This window comes from Gallus gallus, chromosome 11, assembly GCF_016699485.2.
Source record: "Gallus gallus isolate bGalGal1 chromosome 11, bGalGal1.mat.broiler.GRCg7b, whole genome shotgun sequence".
Lineage (NCBI taxonomy): Eukaryota > Metazoa > Chordata > Aves > Galliformes > Phasianidae > Gallus > Gallus gallus.
In genome coordinates, this window is record NC_052542.1 from 17,412,497 (window position 1) to 17,437,073 (window position 24,577).

Here is a 24,577-nt window from a genome sequence, read left to right on the forward strand (position 1 = left end):
TGTGCAGGGTCGCCAACCAGCAGCCCAGGCTGCCCAGAGCCACATCCAGCCTGGCCTTGAATGCCTGCAGGGAGAGGGGAACTGTGCTGCACAGCACCGCTCAGCTCAGCTCAGCTCAGCTCCGCATGGGCTGCCTGCAGCCACCCACATCCCCCCCACCTGCTGACATAGAAAGGATAGGGCTTTCTGATAGCCTCCAGCTGCCCCAGGGTCAGGAGCATCGCTTACCGTCTGCCCCCTCCTCGTCTGTTTTTAATTAGCAGCCACACGAGCAGCGCTGGTGTGGTGGCAGCGGAGCTGCGTGGGATATCACAGCTCACCCCCGTGTGATAGGAGAAGGGGTGGGTGGAGGAAGGCGGGCAGGTAATGGGGTCACTGCAAGAGGGGCAGGGTTAGGGTAATGGGGTGGGCTGGGGGGACGCGGGGTCAGGGCAGTGAGCAGAGGAACGGTTCCCCTCCCTCAGGGTGAGGGACGAGGAGGTGAGACAACAGGGAGAAGCCAACCCCAGAGCACAGCACCGCAAAGAGAGGTGAGACACGAAGGGAGAGAGGGAGGAGAGTGACTCCAGATATAAACGCAGAGCAGTTTGCAGCCTGCCTGGCTCCGAGGCGACGAGAAACGTTTGCAGTGGGGGTGTGTTGTCCCCCGGGCACCGGAGCGACAGACTGAGACTGCATCTCCCCTCCGCAATGGGGCTGCGGAGAAGGAATTGCATCAGGCTGGCAAACGAGATGCTGATTGAATAATTCAGAGCAGCTGACGGCAGCAAACCCAGCACCTCCCGGACCTCCGCTGTCGGTGTTTTGTTTCTCCTCCCTCAAGTGTCGTCTTTAGCACAGGGAATGCGCCGCCCTGCATTGCCCCCACGCTGCGCCCTCCAGCTGCGGTAGTTTGCAAACCTGCATGCTGGGCTCCCCGGGTTGCCCCCACCCCCACATCCCACGGTGCAGGAGAAGCTGGGGGTGAATGGATACCGGGGCTGGCCCAGAGGGTTCAACTCATCCTGGGGACGCCCCACATGCCCTCAGTTCCATAAACGTCTGCGTGCCCTCGTGGCCACAGACACACACAGACGCCCACTTCCCATGGGGGGCAAGCTCCCAAGGTTGGACTATTCATATCCTGGGGGTGGCAGATCGCGGTAGCACACAGCTGTGGGATGCCCGGACCGAGGCTGTTCGCGTCCCGGGGTGCCCCATCCCTGAGCCGCCCCATCCCTGAGATGACGCCCCATCCCCGGGGCTGTTCGGCTCCCGATCCCCGCGGGCGGCGCTTCGCGGTCCTATAGCGCCCCCTTGCGGACGCGCCGCAACACAGCGCTGCTCCTCCGGGCCGGGGTTACGCATAGGAGTTAATCGGCCCACGGATGTTCAGCGGGACGGCGGCGTGCGAGCAAAGGGCTGACGGCTGCAAGGAGCCGAAGAGAGATCGCACGTGTCTTTAATTAGCCGCGTCGAGTTTGCCACTAATTAACCTTTTGCATGAAGGATGAGGAGGGAAAAAAGCAAAGCCCTGCTGGGATGCTGGGTGAGCAAACGCACAGTGAGTTACTCATCATCCTCCCAGCCGCAGGGAGAGGATGGCACTCAGACAGGTGAGTAATCCCCCATTGAGATGGCTCCAATCGCGGGGAACCCGGGCACAAACAGCCCCAAAGAGGAGAAGGACAGAGGCAAACAGTGCCCGCAGCAGTGTGGGATGGCCGTCACAGCCCATTGCCACCTCCACCGGGGGCAGAGGAGTGCAGCAGGGCCGGCCCTGCCTGCCCCAGCCGGGTGGAAGCTGCTCTGCTCCCCCACACGAGGTGCTGAGCTGCCCAGCACCAAGCAAGGCACGCTCTGAGCTTCTTTGGAAGGGCTGAGGTCAGCATTTGGGAGCTGCACGTTCAGCAATCCTGCCACATTTCGTGATGCTCCAAGGCCAAACATATGGTGGGAGTTCCTTTGCTTACAGCGCTTTACTACTTTTCCCTGCTGAGGCTTAAGGGACTGTGTGGGCTGTATACAGAACCCTCCTTCACGGAAAGGATTGGGTCAGCTGTGCCTTTGGAACGTTAACAGATGGCATCAGAGGGGGTCACATTCGCAGCTGACTGCACTCAGGGCCCCATAACAACGCCCCCCAGCCTGCAGCGAAGCAGTGGCACCCAGGAGGCACAGCCAGGCCCACATTAAAAGCTCATGTGTGAACTTCGAGAGCTGACAGCTCAGTGCTCCGCTTCCAAGGTTCTCATTAAGGGGTATCAGCCAAGAAAGTCCCTGGCAGAAGGGAGCTGTGGAGCTGGAAGCACAACGCCCGCGCTCCAAAAAGCAGCTGACGGCAGCACTTGGGCCACTGACAGCACCTCCGTTCAGCTGCACACCACCACACAAAGACCCAAAGTCCAAACCTTCAGCATCAGCGCTTGCTTTGGTAGAGGAGGAGCTGTGCGTGGCACACGGAGGGGGATGGAACAGAAAATGGGCTGCAGAGAGCTGGGTTGTGCAGCAGCAGCAGCACGCTGCTCACCCCGTACATAGCAGAAAGGGGAGGCCCATCTGCTGCTTTTCTCTGGAACAAAACAGAAAGAAGCAAACAGAAGTGAGTTCACAAAACCTCCTTTTATTATTATTATTACTATTATTATTATTATTATTATTTGAAATCGGAAAAGGCTCCTCGGGTGACAGCAATCAGGTGGTGTAAAAGGACCACGTGGCTTCTGCTCAGCTCTCGCATCGCCGGGATGAAGGAGGCAAAGTGGTGCAAAGTCACACCTGGGTTCTGCACTGCTCCTTCCTCTCCGAGCCACAAAGCGAAGGACAGCAGAACCCCAACCCGCAGCTGGGGGTGCAGACAGAGCAGCTGACTCATTCCAACCTCAGTTGCCACGTTCCCATGGCACAAGAGGTGCTGGATGTGCAGTGGCACTGCGGAAGAGAAGCTCAGCCCAAAGCTGGGTTCTGCTGCTTCACCCTCACCGTCCCTAAGGACAACCTGCAGAGACATTTCGATGCTCAGAGCCCTCTGAATGCAGCGGGGAGTGCAAAACACACGGGGTTCTCCTGCTTGGAGAGGCTGCCCGCCTCACCTGCAGTCCTATGGCAGCTGAGCACAACAGCTTATCAGCCACGTGAGCACCCAGCACAGAGACAGAGTTAATATATCACCATTCCCTAAACTAGCTAGCTGAGATTACACACCCCATTTCCACACGACACCCAACACTCCCATTAAGTTCCACTAGGTTTTTTTTGTTTTTCATTAATAAAAAAGCAATAAAAAGCCAGCCTTTGGAAGCAAACACTGAGCCAGCTGCAGCCCATTCCTGCTGTTTACACCTCCAAGCAAGCTTACATACGAACGTGCCCTCTCCCCAATACAACTTCCCTGTCTATCTGCCACCCATCCCACTGCACGGCTCAGTGTCACCGTGGAGGAAGGCTGGCAGCCCAAGCTGCAGTCGGTTCCATCCTTTCTGCCCTCCTGCCACAAAACAAACACCTGACGAGGCAGCAATACTGAAATAGCACAACCACAGCACTGCGTCACGGTGCGTTTATAGCGATGGTGTCGGGCCCAACACAAACAAATGGGCTGCAGGAGGATCTCTGGTGTTTGTGTTTTCCAGCTGGCCAAAGCTGTGTGTTTTGACAACACACAGCACAATCCTGGAGCACAACACGGTAAGTCATCTGCTTCAAAGTTCCTAAATTAGAGTTAATTAGACGCTGTGGCTATTGGGGCGGTGCTGCTCTGCCATCTAATTGCAAGCACTGTGTTTATGCCAGGACGTTTCCACCGGGAGGATTCCTATCTGGGCAGGTTGTTTTCCATCTTTCTCAGCATCTGGAGCCAAGATGCAAAGGCAGCTCTCCCTGAGTTCCTGCACAAGTGAACAGAACCGGGGCGCAGCAGCAGCAGTTCGCCACCACCCCGCCAAGCACTGCCACATCCCAACAGCCTGCCAGGCCTCGAGGATCAGAAGGTGAGCGCAGAAGGAAAAGGAGGAGCGTGGATACAGAACTCGTTATTTAACCTCTGCTTTAGACAGAATAAAGCCACAGCAGCTTTGCTTTTCATCGGGACTGGCACACTGTGACACCCTGAGGCCAGGCAGGTGCACCACAAACCCACAGAGGCGGAGCTGACACGTGGAAGGCTCCTGCAGCCCTTCCCAACACGCAGCTCTCACCTCCGCAGGGGATGCACTACAGCCACCCTGAGTGTCCTCGTGCAAGCAGCAAAACCTGCACTGAGCAAAGCTCTCCTGCCACCTGCTGCCTAAGGCAGGCTCCGGCAGCAAGGGGAAGCTGTGCTGCAGGTTACAACTTCTAAAAGCACTTTATGACACAGCAGCGAGTCGTATCTATGCTGCATGTACATACTGAGCCGAGCCAACACAGCAGGTGACAGGAGCAGACCTGCTGAAGGCAGTGTTTGTACTCACAAGACAGTGCTTCAGGGCCCAGGCCGAGCTCGCAGCACAGCACAAGGCTCATTTTCAACCTTAGAAAAGCAAAAGCTATTAAGGCAGCGATGCAAAACTGCAGGGTTGTGTTCTTTCTTTTCTTTGCCCGGTGAGGGGGGATGTTGTGGGAAGGAAGAATGCAGAAATCAGAACCGCAGACACAGCACTGACTGAAGCAGAGGTGGCTTTAGGGACAAGTGATTAAGCAGCTGCCCAAGGGGAGCTCTCAGCCCTCCAGCTCAGCACTGTCTCCCTGCCCCTCTCCCAGCCCTGCACAGCACAGTGGGGTGAGACCACAGCCAGCCCTCCCTCCTGCCCACACCAACAGGCACACCTCCATCCAGCAGGCTGCTCAGCAACTCCTGTTCCAGCTTATTCACCAGGATAGCAACAGCACTTCAGATCCTCACCTCTAACACACAGCCAGCTTTTCCACTACTGGTGAGACAGTACAAAAGCAAAGAAGAAATCACCTTCATGTTCCCAGAGGGTTGTGAAACTCTACCCACAGAGACAGGAGTTAATCCTGTGATGGATGGATGTGACCTTCTGCTCTAAATCTCTGCTGGAGACTCAGTTCTCACACAGCCTGAGGGTACACTCCAGAGCCAGCAATGGCAAAAAGCCCTTCTGAGAGGGGGAATGAAAAGCAGCTCAAAGTGCTCCATGAGAGAGGGCTCAAATCCTTCCTGCACAACACATGCACAGACATCTACAGACCGAAACCTGCAGAGCTTTGTTAGACAAACCAATCTCATTGCTGGGGAGGAACTGCAACAAAGGATGTGTTTCACTCGCAACCAACGCCTTCCTCCCCAACTGCTCTCTTCTTCACACAAAGATCCCAATTATCTCCTCCTACAGAGAGAGGATTAATAATGAAATGTGCTACAAACCATCCCAACACAACTCACAGTTTCTAGATTAGCTGGGCAGGATTTTCCTACGGTGCACTGCTGAGCAGAATTACGGCCTATGGGGAACCTGGCTCTCCTACCAGCAGCCCACAGAGGCATCATGGAAAGAAAGTGAGCCCAGGAGCTTTCTGTGCAAGCAGCAATCGTCTGGGATGAAACAAGTGCAGCTAAAAAGGGAACAGAAGGGTCTTGTGAGCAGAGCAGCAGCACCGACCTGTCAGCACCAACCGTAACATGAGCCACAGACACACCAGAACTCCTCACTGCCCCTTCAGCCTGCACAGGGCAACCTGATAAAGGGGGTCACAGCAGTAAAAAAATGACAGCATTCCTGCTGCCTAGCACAGACAGGACTCAAAAGGCTGCACCGGGGCTTATTTCACCCTTGTTCCCCCCCACCCCCCAATTAGATTTCAGGCCCAGCTTTCAGACACAAAAGCAGTTCTGAATGCACCAGCTTCTGCTATTCACGCCCGCTTGCAGTTCTGCACCCAGCTCAGGGGAGAACCAAGAACCCCCCTGTGCTGAGAGAGGCAGCCTTGAGCCCCAGGGACAGCACAGCCAACGACCTTCGGAAGCCACTCACAGAGGGAACGCTCCCCTCGCTGCCCAGCAGGGGATTTCTCACAAGGAAACGACCCACTCTGATTGCTCAGCCAGAGATGCAGGTACACGACACGTCAGCCCCTCTTGATGATGCAGCACCCAGAGAAAGGTTTCTGGAGAGGAGGACTTGCTCGCTCGGCGCCGATGCAATTACCGTGAAGCAGCCAGCCAGTCTGCAGCAGGGGATCGAGCAGTTTGCAGGAGGGTAAAGCAGCTCTCCCAAGAGGACAGACAGGCCCAGAGCACAGCAAAGGCTTAAATGAATCCCCTCCCTGAAGGAGAGCTCGCTCCATGGGAGACTCCTAATGGCCACCACAGAGGGCTCGTGTCCATCCGGTTAATTGGGTGGTCTGTGATCCAGCTCTGAGCTTCAGTTATTTTTGTTCCAGTACATTCTTTTTCCTGCCATGAAAAAGCTCCGTGTCCTCCTCTGCAGGATCCCTTCAGCTATTCAGAGCTATGCTACAGACCAGGTACCAAGGACTGCTAGGGGAGCAGTGAGGGGCAGCAGGGAGGAAAGGGCACTCGTGGATATTTTAACGGGGATGTTTACATTGGGGGGGGGGGGTAAAAAGGCTTTATTAAAAGTGCATGCTTTCCTTCAGAGGTACGAAGAGCAAGGAATCCCCAGCCTATCTCTGGTCGGGGAGCGCAGCAGCCTTTGCAGCCCCTAGCCCTGTCCATCACAAATCACCCATCAAGTAGCCAACGACTGGATGTTCTTCAGCATTTCATCGAAAGCCTCACGGGAAGGCGCTTCGGCGTTCTGGAAGGAGACTTTGATCCGACTGTACAGACTGAAGGACTTCAGCTCCAGCCAGATGAATCCAAAGCGATCGTCGTCAAAGAGAACAAAAACACCGGGCGTTCTCTCCGGGCTGGTGAAGCCATGGCCAGCAATGAGCCCCGTCCCATAAAAACTGCAGGGAGAGAAGAGCAAAGAAAGGTTTGGCAACGGCCAAAATTACCCAGTATTTAACAGCAATAGCAATAATACCACTACAATCAATCCAGTGCCAAGCACGCTGCCTGCTGCTACAGAGCAGGGAGTTTTAATTCCATTGGTTCTCATTGCAAAGCACTGCTGATATCATTTCAGAAACAGAAAACCTATCCATTGCTACATGTGCTTATCTGAGCCCCTCCTGGAGGCTCCTGGCTTCTAATTAACACCTGCAAAGCGAGGATGAGGTTTTTTTCTGCAGCTCAGCCCAGTGATTCAACTGAGATTTATTTACTTCTGCAACCCAGAGATCAACCGAGGTGCAGACAGCCCTCAAAGGAAAGAAAACACACGGGGAGAGGGTGACCAGAGAGGGAAACCTCGTGACAAACCCAGGGGAAGGGCGAGAAAGGAAAATCTTAGCAGGAGCTGGGGAGGAGTAAAGGTCAGCCTAACCTCCAAGCAAGCAGCAGGTGGAGCAGGGTTTGATTCAAACACAGCTTGCGTGTGACAGCAGGGGCCTTCTGGGATTAACCAGCTATCGGTAAGCTTTTCCATGAGCACAGATGTTTGGCTGAAGGTCACCTGCCTAAGCCTCAGCTTCTGGGCTCTGTTTCCACACCTCATTTAGCATGCTGCTTCACTGAGCCCAGGCCCTGCTCCACAAGGCTCTCTGTGCACCTGCACCTCCCGCTTACGGTGCTCAGCACCTTGCAGAGTTGGTGCCAAGGCAGCAGATGCCAGGGAGGGGTGGGAGGGAGCACTGTGTTCCCACAGCCAAGGAACACAAATGACACACAGGAACAGGAAGCAGCTCAAACACATCTCCAAATACACGAGCTGAGCAGCTCCTGGAGGGGATAAAAAAGGCAAAACACAGAAAGGTGCTAGCTCTAGAAGTAACGGGACAAAAAGAGATCTACAAAGGAAGCAGGATTGCAGATGGCAGCACGGTTAAGAACGAAGAGGATCAAACGAGAGTGTCAGAAATAGGGCAGCGGAGAAAGAAAGCCCGAGCACAAGGGGCTGGGAGTGCAGGTAAAGGGCAAACAAATACAGCGTGTGCTTCAAAGATTACCCTTTCAGTTTCAAGGAGCAAATGGCACAAGCAGGCTACCAAACAACTCGCCCCCATTACCAAATGCGGCAGGCCCGGGGATAGTCCTCGTTCCTCGATATGACCCCCATGGGCAGCACGAAGGGCTGGGATGCTGGAGTCTTGTCCTGGGTTGCCCACTCCGCCCCAGCCGCAGTCTCTTCCACCTCAGCACCTTCTCCTCCTTGGGGCTGTGCAGCAGGAGAGGAGGCAGCCTGCTGGGAGCGATCCTCATCCTCTCCCTGCTGCTGCTCCTCCTCCTGCTCCTCGCGCCGCACCTGCTCCTGCACCTCCAGGACGATGCGAGAGAGCTCGCTGAAATCACGAAGGTTCTCGATGTCAGGCAGCTGCAGGGGGTGAGCCAGGTCTATCTCCACAGTCTGCTGCCCAGCTGGGATGTTGGGATCTCCCTGGAGATGGGAAAAAACAGGGAGGCTGCAGGGCAGGGCGCTGCATCTGGCTTCTACAGAGCTCACCCTATTCTACAGCCGTCAAGTTGGTAACAAAAGACATCAGGCTTTGTTCATCGGATTCTCTACGCCTCCCACAAACAAGAATGTTAGACCAAATGCTCCAAGCTAGGCTGTACTTGAAAAGGATGAAAGGAAGCAGCAGCGCATCAACCGCATCAGCGCTGTGTCAGAATCACTCCCTGCAGAGAGGAAGGAGCTCACCAGCTTGGCACCAGCAAAGAGCTGCAGCCATTTGGTACCTGCTCCCCTGATGCACATGAGTGATCTCCAATGATCTGCTACCAGTTGCTCACAGAAAGTAGCTCATAAAGACAGAAAAGGGAGGGAGAGCCAGGAAGCACCATGAAAAGCTTTGCAGAGCAAGTTCTAGCTATGCTGGCACCCAGAGATCAACCTAGGTGCAGACAGCCCTCAGAGGAAAGAAAACTGGCACATGTTCAGACCCACTAATGCCACCGATACCCACAAGGAAATGAGCTTTGGCGTTGCAGCACCTGATTACCTTCTCCTTTCTCCCGTGGATTCATGGCATCAATGAAAGATTAATTCAACTAATCGGGTGAGTGAAGGGAAACTCACGGTGATTTTAGTCCCCTTGGCTTTCCTTCCATGAAAGCTCAACATGACAATCTCCAGCCCATGGCTCCCATACGTTCCCTTGAAGAGACCTGGCTTGATGAGGTCGTCAGGGCTGCTCGGAGGGAGGTAGATGCGTCGGTATGTCAAGCAGTTGCTGTGCAAAAGGAAAGGTCAGAGAGGTTAAGAGAAGACTCCCAGACACGAAGAATGTGTTTGCAGTCAGCTCCTTGAGACAGCTCTGGGTTGTCATCATGTCAGAGGCAGGACGTATCACTGAGAGCACACAACAAGCTCCAGATTTCATCTCAGGCACGTGCAAACACACCTCCCTCCACTTCCCTCTACCAGTCCCTGTTAGCACACCAGGATGCTCCTGTTGTAAGGCCACAGCAGGCCTCAGAAACCCTCCCTGGCAGTTCTGGAGGACTTAAGGAGCAAAGCATATCTCAGGGTCTGCTATTAGGACTTTGGAGTGATAGTCAAGAGAAGTTCTCAAGGACCGTGTCACATATTGTTTAGTAACAAGGCTACCAAGCAGAGTCCCTCAGGATCACAGATATTCACACTCTGTCTTCAAAACGAACACTGTCAGATGGCTCAAATACTGTGCCTAGCTATGTTAGCAAACGTGTAATGGAAGCAGTAATAATAAACCTCCATCTCTCCCAGCGAGCAGAAAGGGCCATGCTGCCCCATATCTTTGCACAGAGCCTGCAGGGGCAGAACCTAAACAAAATGATGTTCCTCTGGCTGTGAGAGGTCCTCACAAGCATCCCATTTTCAGAAGAAATGATCTAATGAGGTCCGGTAGTTGCAGCAGCCTTAATACCTAAAAAGAGCTGGTGCCCTTACTCATATTGGCTGGTGTAGATGAACTTCATCAGGATGAGCTCTTGCATGTGCTCATGGAAGATGTCCTCCAGTGTGCGACCCCACTCTTCCCGCAGCCACGTCCGGAATTCCTGGAGGAAGACAGAGATGTTCCATTTGCAACGGGGACTGTGGGACTGTGTCCCAGCACAACCGTGCCCCATGGTACAGTTCCCCATCTGAGCACAGAGAGGGCACACACTGACAGCTGTGTATGGTGGGGGCTGGGAACAAGCAAATATTGTTGCAGAGTGAGCTTGGAGAAACGTTTAAGTCATCGTGGTGACTGCGCTGCCAGCGAGGCTCTGCACCACGAAGATACGATTCCCTTCACATAAGTCCTACGTGAACCAATGTGACTCCTCAGAACAAAAGCATAGGTGTCACCTGTCACTGCATATCAGCTGATCTGCTGCTGTGTTCTGATTTATCCTGCAGGAACCCAGCTGTGTACCCTTATGAGCCTGCTCCTGTGCCCTACCCTACACACAAAAGGGGAAGCTTCTGAAAAGCACTGAAGATTTAGGGGGTTAAATCCTGCTCATATAATACTGATGCATCTAAATCTGTAAAAAAAAATCTCCCGAAGTCCCTCCACACCAGCTCTGACAAGTTAATACCCTCACATGAGTTAGCGTGCTAACAGCTTACACTGAGATAGCAGCCTACCCAGCAACGCTCCCAACCTCCTTTATCTTCTAAAGCCAGATCCCCCAATTACCATAACGCCACGCATCCTTAACACGGTGCTTTGAAAGTATTAAAGCATTTCTCATCTGCTGCAGAAGCAGAAAACACTTAAGGAAATCTTTCACCCAGCTGTTTCCCATTAGCAGGCAGACATCTTAAAGCACACGTCAGAAGCAAGAAAAGGATCAGGTCTGTCATGCTGAGCGAGGTGGGCTCCTGGCTGCAATGCCACTACCTGGAGCAGCTATGAGCTGAAGGCTTCCACCCTGACAGTTGCACCTGCAGCTTGGAGTAGGCTGAGGTAGGGATCTGCCTTGCTGGGTATGCCTTACATGGTCACGGAGTAAACAAATAAACGGAGCTTTAATCCCTCAACAAAGAAGACAAGCAGCAGAAAGGTGCCCCGCTGACAAGCCCACATTCAAATGCAGCTGGTGCTCAACATTAGGATAGATCTTCATTATACCCGCAGCAGTACCACAGAGATCAATGACTGGAGAGTGCAGCAGCACACAGTGCACACTGCTGCCTTTCTTCAGACAGCCCTGCTAACAAACAGGAGCAGCACCACAGCGCAGGTGCTCAGGATCCAACAGTAGAGGGGAAAACAGCACCTTGCTGGGAAACCCTAACCCTAAACCCCTGCTCTGTTCAGCTGCATGGAGAGAGCAGCCTGCCCTCACACTGCTGCACACTGAGGCAGGGCCAGGCGCCCACCCAGGTGCTCTGTAAGCACGATGCTGAGCTGATCCCATCCACTGAATCCGTACATCAAACCTCGGCAGGTGCAGGAGATCCCTAAGATCCTGCAGGCCTTTCTGTGTGCCCACTTCAAGCTTTGATTCAAGCACGAATCAATTCCACGCACTCAAGAGAAGATGAGAGTAAATCAGCCCCAGGCTACCAGCTTGTGCTTTCAAGCATGCTCAGATACACGGATGTCAATATTAGCTACAAGCTCAGATAAGGCAGCGGTGCTTTATCTTCACAGAAGGGGCACACACCAGCCTTAAGCCTGGTACAGCACTCTTACCTCCTGCCTTCCCCCTGACATGCGGTGGTGATCTGTCTGGTTGCATTTGGTGGAGAACTCGTCCTTCTTCACAATCTGTAGTTAGCATGGAGGAGAATTGAACAGGTTACAGACCTGATGAGAGATGCCTGGGATGACTTAACTGTGACTGCTTAGAGTAAATGCTTTGCACAACAAACGTTACTGAATTAGGCATGGGAGAGATCTCATTATGAGATACTCACTGCATCAGCTATAGGATAGAGAACTAACAGCCCTAACAAACCCAATGCATTCTAATGCAAGATCTTATCGTGTTGCCCGAGCTGTTTTTTATTTTAAGGACAAGGAAGCAGCCCCTCGAGAAGCTTTTCAAAGCATTCAGCTGAATGGATGATGCTAAGTCGCCTTCCTACAGTCTCATTTAGCACTGGAAAAGCAAGCAGGCCTGCGTGGATGCACCCAGCAGCTGAACAAGGCCACTTTATGCATCCTTTATCTCAGCCTGAACACATCGGTGTTCCACCCCAGGGCCATATCCTATTTTCTGTTCAATCTGCTTCCACAGCCGAGGTGCAGACATGCATACACACACTGCCCCTAGGACTCACGTTGCAAACACTGGAGGAGCTCACCTGGATGTGGCCATTATGAGGTCCCTTATGGCCATACATACACTCAACCGTTGCAGATTTCCTCTCCATGAGATGGATCCTGAAGAGAGGTTTGAATCTCATTGGGTCATCGACGTGAGGGTCGTGAGGTGGCAAGTACATCCAGCCAATGATGAACAGACCATCCACCTGCAGAGGGATGGGAAACAACACACACAGCGTCAGCATTGCTCACGGCCTTTGGAGTTCACAGCTCTGGCGCCTATCCTACAACAGGGCAAGAGCTGCAGAACAGCTTGCTGCATTTCCAAACTGCTTTCCAGCAATTAAACCAGACCATATGCACTCACAGCACACCCCTGGTGAAGAGGGAGAGGGCTTCTTTATGAGGTTTTTCTGCACCAATGGAAAAATCACCCAGCTTTTATTGTTGCAAAAGGACTTTGCGACGGATGCTCGGCGCACAGGATCCGGAGGGAGAGACCACACAGCAAGTCGAGCTCTAATTAGTTTGAGAGCTCCTGCTGGCAGATTCTCAGAGTTCTGCTTCTCGTGATTATCTGCTCCTCTTGGATGAGGAATTATTTGGCTCTATTATTCACGGGCAGCACAGGAAGCAACAATCCTCTCAGCACACAAGCACAAGCGCCAGCTCTCCTCCTGCACGCTAACAGAATCCTTCCCTTCCAGCCCCACAGTTCCAGAGAAAGGATGTTTTCTGTGCAGAGATTTGAGAGGAAAGCAGAGTAGTGCCACGAGGGCACACCTGTTTTTGTAAGGTCACGACATCGTGTAGACATCGGTGCACTTGGATGTGCTCTTCTTTCAGTTTACGAAATAGAACATTGCAAAATCCTAAGGACAGAGCAGCAGTGGCCCTGGTCTTTTGTTATGGGTCAGCCTGCCACCTATGGCACAGTGGTGCAAAAGAGTAAGGGCTTCTGGCAAGCTTCTCGCCCAGTCTCAGTGGTGCAGCATCAAGGTTGTTCATTAACTGCTCTCCCCAGCAGCACAGGAGCTGGCAGGCTCCACCAGTCTTGCATCAGTAAAGGATGGCAAAATACAGAGAGTGAAGTGCACAAACACAAGGGCAAAACCCTTTGCAAACCGTTCAGACGCAGGCAAAGGTTAAGAATGTAGTAATGGGCCAGCTCTAATGTCTCTGTGGTATCAAAGCACTGTGCCAGCCACCAGAATAGCAGCATGAGACTCTACATGAAGCCTTGCCCAGAACACTCCTCACATCTTCCTGTGTGTTCCTGCAGCTATGTGGAGTGCAGCTGAGAAACAAAGGGACTGCCTGGCAAAGGCGGTGATGGTGCAAAGAGCCAAGGAGCAACCTGGGCACCAACCACGTGCTTGTGTTTCGACTTCTCGACACCGTGCTGATGGTGAAGGGGCATTCAAAAGGTTCAGTCCTCCACCACAGCCCCGGGATGAGGTACTCACCACCACGTTCAGCAGTCCCCCATAGGGCCCGATGTCCGGCTGCCACAACCCCAGGATGTGTCGGTATCGGTGCAGCACTGGGGAACAGAGAGACACTGATGTGAGTGTTAATGAGCTAAGGAGTTAGAATTTGGGGGGGAAGGGAAAGAAGTAAAGGGAAAAAGAGACTATCACCAAACCGCACACCACGCTGCCCAATGCCACCCACAACAGCATTATGAGGAAGTGAATGCTGGTTGCACCCAACCACAGCGAGGCAGTTCTGAACTGAGGCCTCCCATGAGTTCACGAGGATTTCTGGTCCTCTGAAGCTGTGCTGCACTGCAGGGGCAGGAGTTGGTTCCCAGGACCTTACACATGCAGATACCTCAGTGGGAGACCTCTGCAACGCGGTCCTGTTGGTGCAGGACCAACAAATCAAGTAACCACCACCTCCAGCTACCAAAAACCCACCTGATGCCTCACACTGCAAAGCAACAGAAAATAAAGACACAAAGGCAGTAAAGAATAAGGAAAGGTGAGTGTTCTGAGTATTTCCCCTCCTTGCAGGGACAAACTTGCCTCCAGAGTTAAGCATCCTTCTTCAAAACAGCCAACGAACAGGGGGGCAAAGCACACAGACCATGCCAGCTTGGGAGCTGCAGAACTCGAAGCAAGCTGCTATGTGTCAGCAGTGCCCAGAAGCTGCTGCCCAGCCCCTCTCTCAGCCTGCTGCAGCACAGGAGGCTTCAGCTCCTCATCTCTGACTTGGGTGCACTTTCAATCACGCCACAATTGAAGGGCAAACAGGAAAACTCCTTTGAGTTGGGGATGATGCCTGCAAAGAACCATCTTTAGGGAAGCTCGGAGATGCCCCTTGCTTCCCCTCCCAGCCTCACAGCGATGCTTTCTGTCCTTACAGTTTTCAGATACGACCAATAACCTCCATGTGCAGGTGGCACACACAGTCCAGCACCTTGTGTGGGGACAAGAGGACACAGGTTATTTCTGAGACCTCTGTCTCACAGGGATGCTCCTGACCGACTTGGAAAGCCACAGCTTACAAAACCAGCATGAATGAATAATGGCTTTTGTTTCATGTCAATTCATACAGGAAGAACTGAGTTTCAGTGCAGCTTTGCTCCTTTAAGTACCTGGAACAGGGAAGACTGTAGGGGTATTTTTACTACAGCAAAGCAGAGAACTTCCACAGTGGGTGAGAACAGCAGGGAACTGTTACCCAGAGCTGAGCCAGCTGGCCCAGAGGAGCCTCTTTCAGGCGAAAGGCCCCAAAAAGACTCATAGCAAAACCTTAACTCCCTTTTTTTCAGGCCTAGGGGTGACTGTTTTTTCCTTCTACGACGTCTCAGGGCTAAATCCACTGCTGTGTCCCAGACTTGGCTTCCCCATGGCAGGAGGTGGATGGATCCGACAGCTGCTTCCCTCCCCGCTCCTCAGAACGCAGCAGCACTTGGGCTGCTCTCCAAGGCTTGCTCTCCTCTGCTACGCATGAGACCTCCAATTCTTCTCAGTCCTGAACAAGCCTGTTGCCTATCCAAACTTCTGAGCCCGTGTGCTGCCAAGTGGAACAAGAAATACACCCATGGGAAGCTTCAGCAGCACTCCCACCCGGGTGGGTGGTTACCCACACTGCCACACACAGCCCTGCAAGCCCTTCACATGGAAAAGCAGCTTGGGAAGGGCTGAGGTGAGCGGTGAATGGCTCAGCTCCCATCACAGGAGCTGCCTGGGCAAGGTCTGATGCCTGTGCTCTTCCCCAGTGCCACAGGACACGCGGGACAAGGAGTGACACAGAGCAAACACATGGTGATCCAAGCAGACAGGGCAGAGCTGGCACACCACGAACACCATCGGTGTGGGAAGGCACTCACAGCCCCAGAATGGGTTATTACATCAGGAGCACAGCAGATGCTTTCATACACCTCTGTTTTAGCTAAATCCCGTTACACTGCCTGAGTCTGCACTGAGGACGAGGCAGAAATAAATGCAAAACCCCAACGAGGGATCAAAGCAAGATGCCCATAACCAAACTGAGCTGGAAGAAGCAGCCCTCAGCCAGTGGTAAGTGCTCATAGAGGAGTGAGCAAAGCATCACCAAGGAGTGCTGGAAACCTGGAGAAAGCAATCTGAGCTGAGCTGGCTCATGCTGTATGAGCAGTCACAATCAACCCTGCTAATGAAGGCTTAACAGTTGGGTGGGGAAAAGGGGAAAGAGGCAGTGACACTGTAAAGCACACTGGCTGTTCTCCAGGTGACACGCCATGCCCCTGCAGGAAAGCAGCTTGAGACTTCAGACCTTTGGGGCTGCAGCTGAGGGAACAGCACTAAATGCCATTTCAGAGCCACCACAACCAGCTTGTTGGGAGCAAGCACCCAGGCAGCAAGCTACAAAAGCTAAAACTTTGTACTGATTCCTGCAGCAGCACTGTCACTGCTTCTCTGCTGTGACCTGCATTAAAGACACTGTCATCACGGCCTGCTGTACATCTTCTCTGAACGGCCCATGCTCAGCTGTCTTCTTCAGCACAGGTAAGTGTGCAGCATTTACTCCTTCCATTACGTGCACGTGTGGAAGAACTCCATTCCCAAGCACTTGTGAATTAGTAACCTGAGTTTGCAAAGTGGCCTTGTTCCCCTTCCCCTAAGGAGCATGAGAGACAGCCCAATACTCCTTCCAGACAGCAAGCAGCACAGGCTTCCCTCATTGCTTTCATGTGATCAGCGCTCCCCTCAACACCTGCAGAAGGCTGAGCATCAGACTGAAGTGTTTTGCTGCTCTTCCCTCAACATTTCAAAGCACTTCAAAGAAAGACCAGCCCATATACCTCCTGGCATTGTCACTCTGAAGGGTCAGACTGCTCCACAAGAACTGGAACAGGTTGCCCAAAGAGGCTGCCCCATCCCTGCAGGCATTCAAGGCCAGGCTGGATGTGGCTCTGAGCAGCCTGGGCTGCTGGTTGGCGACCCTGCACATAGCAGGGGGTTGGAACTGGATGAGCACTGTGGTCCTTTTCATCCCAGGCCATTCTATGATTCTATGAACTGCTCATGAAGCCCTCCACGCTGTCCCAACATCCACCCCAAAACAATTTGCTCAAAGCAACGTCACACTCCATGCAGCATCTCGTGTGTGCTCAGAGCAGGAAGCATCAACCAGCAGGGTACGTACGGCAGGTGTAAACATCTCTGTACTCCATGTGCTCGTAGTCGGGAAGGATTTTCATAAAACGCCCCGACTTCACCCGTGGGTTTATACCTGAACAGACACAGCAGGGTAAGTGCCAGAGAACTCAGCTCCACCGTCACCTTATGATGAACCTGGACCTGCTCCCTTCTCGTTTCACTTCCAGCTGCGGTGCATCAGTTCGTGGTTTCCAATTTGCTTCCTCAGGCACAGCCAGTTTGCAGGGTTACTGACACAGAATTTGGCCCAAGATAACAGTTACAAATGACATCCGGGGAAGTAAAAGTGGTCCCCCCCAAAGCTCTGTTGTGTGACAGTCATGAGCATCACTGTCTGAGAAGTAAGTGCACGGAGGGCAGCCCAGCTCTTGGGTTAGTGCTGCTTTCTAACACCAGATCTCAGTTCCCAGTTTCTCACACTGTTTCCTGCAGAAGCACATTCAGTGCACGGAAAAGCTTAGGTGACATCTACCAGTAGCTCCAAATTAACTCCTCTGCAATTAAGGAGGCTAATGGGACAGCAGAGAAAATGGGGAGGGGGGGTCACACCACCAAGAAACTGTTCCAAAGCCACTAACTGTTGGTTAAATCCGAGCAGGATTGCTAGGACAGCACACCCTCTGAAGCCAGAGAAGGCTGCCAAGCACCCTGAGCAGTGCTTGACTAACCCTGGTTAGCAACCATGCTGGTTGGGATTGCTGAATGGATAAAGGCACAGCACAGTCCTTCCTCAGGAACACAGTGAAGACTATTGCAGAGGTAGTCCTCATGCACCCTGAGATGCTGTGGATGCAGGAACTACAGTGGTGCAAGGGAAGACTGGCAAAATAGTTGTTGGTTTCATAGCCCTCAACAACAGAGGCAGTGGGTGATAAAGTGGTTTTGCCTGAGGATGCTCAGCAAGTCTGCTAGACAGGATTAAAACCTAGAAGTTGTTCCTTTCCAGCACGAAGATCAGTGCTTGAGGTAATTAATCACTGCTTCAAGGCTCAGCAAATAAAGCAGATGCAGAAGTTGAGCTGGTTTTTGGCTCTGCAAAGCCTATAGAGACCTCTCGGGATTGCAACCTGGGACAGTTACTCCTTTTGCTATATAAAACAGGGTCTTATCTGAACAGCCAGAAACCACAGGTTACATCTTGTTCTTTATACTGAGGACTGCAAACCCTTAGAAAAGATGTGGTGGTGGAACCAAGATAACACAGGCTGACAGTGCTGACACAGGAGCTCCTGGAGGCTGAGCAAAGCCCTCAGAGCAACCCTGCAGCTTCCGACTGCAAAGGGCAAGATGTGGTGACAGGGAGACAGCCTCCATCTTGGCCACAGCCTATCCTGCTTTCTTCTCCCTGACACCCCCCAAACCACGAGAGAGCAGATGTGCCTTCTGCAAGTTGGGTGCGCTCTGAATCTGAGGTCCCACTGCCACAGCCATCCCTAAAACACAACAGCACCTGAGCAGAGGGCAGCCCTGCCACGTCCTCCTCCTCCAGGAGCAGCCCAAAGGACTCCAACGACAGCTCTTTCCCACTGTCAGCATAGAGTGGCATCCTTGCACTGGGACCAGCCTTAACTTAGTCACACTGGGGTACTGGCAGCCTCTAGCTAGAGAAAATAGCTGTTAATTCCTCAGCAGGATCTGAACAGGGTAAAACAAATGGGAAACGATGAAAAACCTTCATTATGCTCTACAAGAAACTTAAATTCCGTGCCTTTTTCTACTGGAGGATTGGGGGACAGATGTCCCAGCTCTTGCTATCTGCTTACTATTAAAGAAAATCCCAAATGTGTCAGCTTCACAGATGCCTTTGCCATTAGAAAGCAAGTCTGAATAACTCCCACTGTCAAAGCCTAATAAATATTCAACACGTATACGCTTTCCAAGTTGGTACTGAGCAAAGGCATCCAGACCTGCACCAGCTTCATCACTTACGTTTGGCATAGACATCCCGGCAGGACACGCCTGTGATCTCCAACTTGCGCAGGTTTTCACAGACACCATACTCTGCAATGACACAGATAACAACGTCAGCTCTGGCATTGAGGCCTCTGCTATGCAGGATCCAACAGCGAGATGCGAGGTGCACTCTTGCAAGCCGGGCCCTCAGTCTGAGAATCTTACTGCTGTTCTGCAGGGAAAACGAACAACTGGAGGTAATTGCATTGCAGTTTGGGAATCCAGCACTTTCCAAGCAATGCCTGCAACAAACACAAAACAGAGCAAAGCTCCAGAGGCTGACATCTACACTGCAAGGGGTGTGAAATGGGAGAGACGGACTTGTTACAGCTCCGAATGCGTGCCCATTTAGATCAAATCATGAGAGTGCATAGTAATTATTTACTCCCACTGAGCTACCCAACAGAGAAAGCTGCTTATTAGGATCCAAAGAAAAGGTCACGGGCTTAAAAAAAAGAATGAAATGGAGACATAAAACAGACATCAGCACGTACAAATATGGTTACACATGAAAGCGGATGGGATGGAGATGGGGCCGCTGCACGCCCAAATGCCTTTGATTGCTCACAGAGCACCCTGCAAACAAAGCCAGCCGCAGACCTTCAAGGCAGCTTTGAAGCACAAAAGGAGATCGTTTCGTTTTGTTTGCTGGAAGTCAACATGAAACTTTTAAGAAATTCTAAGAAACAAAAGCAAGGGCTGACAGCTCACCGCGAGGAATCCTTAGGAAAGCAGAGGGAGATCCCAAAAAAAACCCAGCAGCAGCAGCAAGCACTGTAGCAGCAAGCACGCTGCTGCAGCAGCCCTGTTAGATCTCAGCTATCCTCCTCGACATCAAAGACCTCCATGCTGCAGATCAAACACAGCTTCCCCCAGCAATGCCAACCACCACTGCCTGCTGCAAACTCAGAGTCCATTTCTCAGGCAGGAGAAAAGCAGAAGCGTCCCTGAATGAATCCAACATCACTCAGTCTATAAATACAGCCCTTGTGGCACACATGCATGATGATAAAGCAACCGCAAAGCTTACTGTCAGCCCGCCTATGGGGAATACACGCTCTGCATTACATTGCTTTGGGTAAACAGCGAGTTCAATCGAGGTAAGAGTGGGCAGGAGGTAAAAAGGCATTGCCCTTCATTAGAAGATGCAGAAGCCCGTGGCAAAGCTCCTGCTGACTTCCACGGCACAAGTCAGAGGAAGCTCTCCGTGCATCAAACACAAGGCAGGATGAGGAAGCACAATTAGGCAGAGAGCAGACAGATGAGCTCGCAGGGAAGCACACCCAGCCCAGCACAAACAAGCCACTCAGTGCTGGGCTGCGGCCAGCCGACCCTGCACGGCCCTCCTGCAGATCTGTGAAACCAGAGCTGAGCTGGAGGCTGCACAACGAGCACCCTGCAGCCATCCCATGGCTGCCCACCCCCCCTGCCAGGCTCAGGGAGGCTCTCAACAGCTGTCCACAAGTGGGGATGTGTGCCTAATAGTTACATCAAAGGGGCAGAGGGAATGGTATGTTTCCTCAGCCGATCAGAAAGCCAGAGACCTTGTAAGATGAGGGAAGCGGGGTGGTTATAGCCTGCTGTTTGTTAACAGCCCACTCTTTCCACCTGGCCACAGTGTCAGCAGGATGCGGGCTTTGTGCAGCAGGCATTGCAGATAGGTTACGTTCAGCCTCATGGAAGATATTCATACTGCATCAGAAAGGGAGGAGACACGGAGGATCCTGCCCAAATGGCACTTCTCCATGCTGCCAACAGCAATGCCCATAAACCCATAAGCTCTCACTACTCCCCATTTTGCCTCCTGCACCCATAAACCACCCCAAGTGCAGCCCCAGGGCAGGCAACTGCCAGCACATACCCTGAACAACAGGGCGAGGTAGGATGAGGTTTGAGGTTAGAGCTCTATCTCAGTTTCATTCAAGCGCCCTTAACAGCCTGCAAGGGAATTCTATGAAAGCAGAAACACTCCAAAAGCTGCAAACCCCACTTCTCTGCAGGTAGGTTCCCTTCAAATGGACTTATCTCAGTGCTGCAGCTCACCGAGTCAAGTAGCTTAAGGAGTTAACAGCCACAGAAATGTACACGGTTAGAACTAATCCTGCTTCAAAAGTAAGGATGGAAATTGGTTTTGAAGCTCTTCCTTGACCAGCTGCAAAGTCTGTTTTATTAGGTTTATAATGAGTGCTTGGAAAACATGCCAAACACGGTGACACGGTGCTGTTTCCATGGCCACATGCACTGGAATCGAAAGGACTTGGAAAGGTATAATGAATCCCACTAATACCTTTCTAAGTGTAATCTACTCCCCGGCCTGCCCATGGCAAAGAGAGCCCTCCTTGCAGCTGTGACATCATCTTCTGGAAGCAGGGAGTGTTTCCATTGCATGTCAAATAGCACAAAGATCACACCGCTGCTTTTCCCCGGGTCTCTCTCAGCAGCTCCAAGCACTGTATGTGAGCATCTGCAGCTCAAAGGGAATTAGGATGGCTGGTAGAGCTTGACACCCCTACTACTGCTAAGGTTCAGCAGCACCTTGGCTAATCATGTCTTCTAATTAGTCCCAGATAAAGGGTATGTTTAAAATGATATGCACAGAACAGAAGGCATAGAAACTCGTTGGATCATTTCAGACACCACAAACGTGGGACATTCTCAGGTCAGCACTTCTGAAGTGCCAGAAGGACAAATTGGTTTCTTGGTCCCAAAGGCTTCCAAACGCTTCTCCCTGTGGAAGGCTTGCAGTGACCACCGACGTGTTCCGCAAAGGAGGAGCTGTGATCTGCAACGAGCGAAGGCATTCGTGGGAAACCTCAAAGCAAGAAGATGAGGGGCTTCAGACCTACAACCACAAACACACCCGAGGAAGACCCTCTGAAGAATGGCCCCCGCTGTGCACCTGGCACCAGCAGCGAGGAACAGCAAGCTATTGGCTTTCAGACAGCACCTGGACCAAGAGCAAGGCGAGACATGAAAAAGCACAGCACAGTTCACCACAGATACACACCACGTAACCTCACAGGGACATATTAACCTTAGGACATATTAAAACCACATTCCCATTTCCTAAGGCGATGTACTACAGGAAATAGCTCCCACTGTGGGAGCACGGCCTGAAAGAGCTGAATTCCACCCAACAGCCCCTCGCTGAGCACACAGAGCAGACTTCCATGTCCTTCCCCATGAGCTCTCCAAGCCTTGCTCAAGGTGAGCATCTTCAACACTTCAGCTGATACTTCTGTAGGTCCAAAACAAAGGAAGATTGTTGTTACAACCCAAAGCCTTTTCAGGCACGTTCTAGAAGGGGTTCTTCTGAACCACTGCTCTGTTTCTAAGCGCCCTGCTGCTCCTATGCTGCTTTCAGATGGAAGTTGTGGCCTACCAGGTGCTAATCAAGGTAGGTCAAGCCATGAGCAACGGTGCTTTAATTCAGCTCCCGCTGCAGAGATCAGCAATCTCCTATTTATAGAAAACACAAAAGCAACTGCAATCCTCTTCTTGCCAAAGAAGCAATTCAAAGGCATTGTTTACCCCAAACAGTTGCAATGATAAAAGGACAACAGCCCTACCAGCCACAGCAGCAGCTTACACAACCACTTCTGGTTAATCCCTGCACTCTCCCCATGGACAACCAGCAGGAGAAGCCACCCCTGCACTTTCAGGACAAGCCCTTTGGATGTTTGGACCATTCACAACATGTTCTCAAGACTGTTCTGAAGGTGAGTGTGCCCACAGCACTACAAGAGGAAAACACCAGTTCTGAATGGGCAAAGCCAGGTGTCCCCCATCCCCAGCACTGCTGCTGCCCAAGACGAAGGTGCAAACTGGTTCACACAAAGCACTGCAACAATCCTCTCAGAGATAAACTGCCGCATTTCAGTTCAGGATTGTCTTTCTTTTCTTATCTCAAATAGTTTTACATACAGGGCTGCCTTGAAGTCAAAGCTGACCACTAATTCCTTTAGGAGTACAGCTCTGGGGCATCACCAGTAAACTTCAGACTGAACAAGCCATCAATACAAGGGGTATGATTGGAGGGGCTCACATATTCTTGCTCTATTCCTGGCACCTGCAGTTTTCACAACAGGACACACGTGCATATATGCAATGCTGCAGTACCACCACGACGGCAATCACTTCATGCTTCTGTGCACAACTGTGCAAGTGAAAGTCCAAGCTGAGACCAGCTCAGACTGTGACCGATTAAAAGGCTGCAGGAACAGTCCCATAAATGCCCAGCTTTCAGCCAGGAACCTGATGCTTACCTGGGCCTCCCAGCTTGCACATCATGCCTTTGGTACAAGAATTACCTCCATCAAGCCTGCAGCCCACCAACATGCGCTCTGACCACAGCTGGAGCTGATACACCAGAAGAGGCACAGGAAGCAGTGTTGGGAAGGAGAATAGGGATTGGGTTTGAAGCACCTCTCAGCTTGTAGTTAGCCAAGAGTATAAGGAAAGAATGGATGCTATTCGATCAGCCTGTCGCCAAGAAAGCGTTAAGCTTTTGGGATCACTCCCTGCTGAGCAGAGAAACAAGAATGCTTTGGTGTATGTTTTCCAGGTACAGCCTTTGGACTGTCCAAGGGTTCTTGGGTAGTGCTGATAAAGCATGAACTCATTCCTGTGAGGTTTAATGCATCCGAACGCATCCCATAGCGGACAGCCTTTCTGACACACCTACAGTTCTCATCCCTATGACCTCCATGGTACCAAAACCAGGGAAACAACAGTGACTTTATGAGCTGGAAGCACCGAGCAGGACGGCATCACGTAGAGATGGGCGAGCACAGCAAGACAGCGTGAGGAGGGTGAAAGAGCAGCTGTGTTAACAAACAGGGGACAGACAGACACACTGACAGCAGGTAAAGGGGAGGAGTGAAACTGCAGCACTGGGCCACAGCAACACAGCCCGAGGCGCTGCAGAACACGGCCCTGCGTTTGCATCACGGCAGCGCATGCCTGCACGGTGCTCGCGTTACCTGCAGGCCCCACATGGGCACCCAAGGGCTCCTTCCTCCCCCACCGCAGCGACTCCGCACGGACCGACCCCCCCCTCTCCCCACCGCCTGAAATCGCCCTCCGCACACCTCCCCAGGGAAGCCCTCTCCCCGTACCCAACGCACCCATCTCCTCCCCAGTCACCCCAATGCTCCCCATAACCGCCCCCCAACCCCGGCAGGCGTTACCTTCCCGACAGCGCCGCCTCCAGATGGTGTCGGTGCGAAGGATGCGGCGGAAGGTGGTGCAGACCCGGGCCAGGCTGGGCAGGTCGGTGCCGGGCAGCGAGCCGAAGATCTGCACCAGCAGCTCGGGGGGCAGCTCCAGGAGGGACATCGGGGCCCGCCCGTTCGGGCCCACCTCGGCGGGGTGCAGCGCGGGCCTGGAGCACTCGATGCGCTCCGTCAATTCGTCGTCCTCCACGGAAGCGCCTCCGCCGCCTCCCGCCTCCTCGGGGTCCGTGTCGGTGTCGGGCTCGCTGTCCCCTCCGCCTCCCCGCCGCTGTTCCCGTGCCGCTCCGCGCCGGCGGCAGCCCCGCGCCGGGCCGACCCCGCACAGCCGTGCGCACACCGCCATGACCGCCGCCGCTCTGCGCTGTAGGGCGGGGCGGGGCGTGGCGCGGCGCCGCAGGACCCGCCCACTGCCAGACGCGGCCAATCGGAGCCTCTCGCTCAGCTCGGCCACGCCCCTTCGCCGGGTAACGGACGTTCCGGCACCGCTACCCGCCTCGGGGAGCCACG

The 24,577-nt window shown here is 52.8% G+C and overlaps 1 protein-coding gene across 6 annotated transcripts; it reads right to left on the reverse strand.

The window, feature by feature from the left end:
* Positions 1-2,582: 2,582 nt before the first annotated feature.
* Positions 2,583-24,430, reverse strand: FBXO31 (F-box protein 31). 6 transcript variants are annotated; one of them, XM_015292653.4, is made up of 10 exons: positions 24,026-24,430; positions 18,813-18,884; positions 16,870-16,956; positions 13,701-13,777; positions 12,273-12,440; positions 11,659-11,733; positions 9,918-10,027; positions 9,066-9,219; positions 8,056-8,423; positions 2,583-6,894 (listed from the first exon to the last, which is right to left on the reverse strand). In XM_015292653.4, the coding sequence occupies exons 1-10, from the start codon at positions 24,411-24,413 to the stop codon at positions 6,672-6,674; spliced, it is 1,722 nt and encodes a 573-aa protein (XP_015148139.2). In that variant the 5' UTR covers positions 24,414-24,430; the 3' UTR covers positions 2,583-6,671. The 6 variants fall into 6 exon arrangements, with proteins under 6 accessions (XP_015148139.2, XP_046755704.1, XP_015148142.1 ...); XM_046899748.1 differs by lacking the exon at positions 24,026-24,430 and adding an exon at positions 21,124-23,373; XM_015292656.4 differs by lacking the exons at positions 16,870-16,956; positions 24,026-24,430 and adding exons at positions 16,957-17,113; positions 21,124-23,373.
* Positions 24,431-24,577: the final 147 nt, after the last annotated feature.

What these genes read in the sequence shown, in the direction of transcription:
- FBXO31 (XM_015292653.4), bottom strand. Translation starts at nt 24,413, where the DNA reads ATGGCGGTGTGCGCACGGCTGTGCGGGGTCGGCCCGGCGCGGGGCTGC. An exon ending in GGGGACTGCTGAACGTGGTG is followed by an intron (nt 12,441 to 13,700) that starts GTGAGTACCTCA and finishes ATCCCTCTGCAG; the next exon opens with GTGGATGGTCTGTTCATCAT. An exon ending in ATCTACACCAGCCAATATGA is followed by an intron (nt 9,220 to 9,917) that starts GTAAGGGCACCA and finishes CCTTTTGCACAG; the next exon opens with CAACTGCTTGACATACCGAC.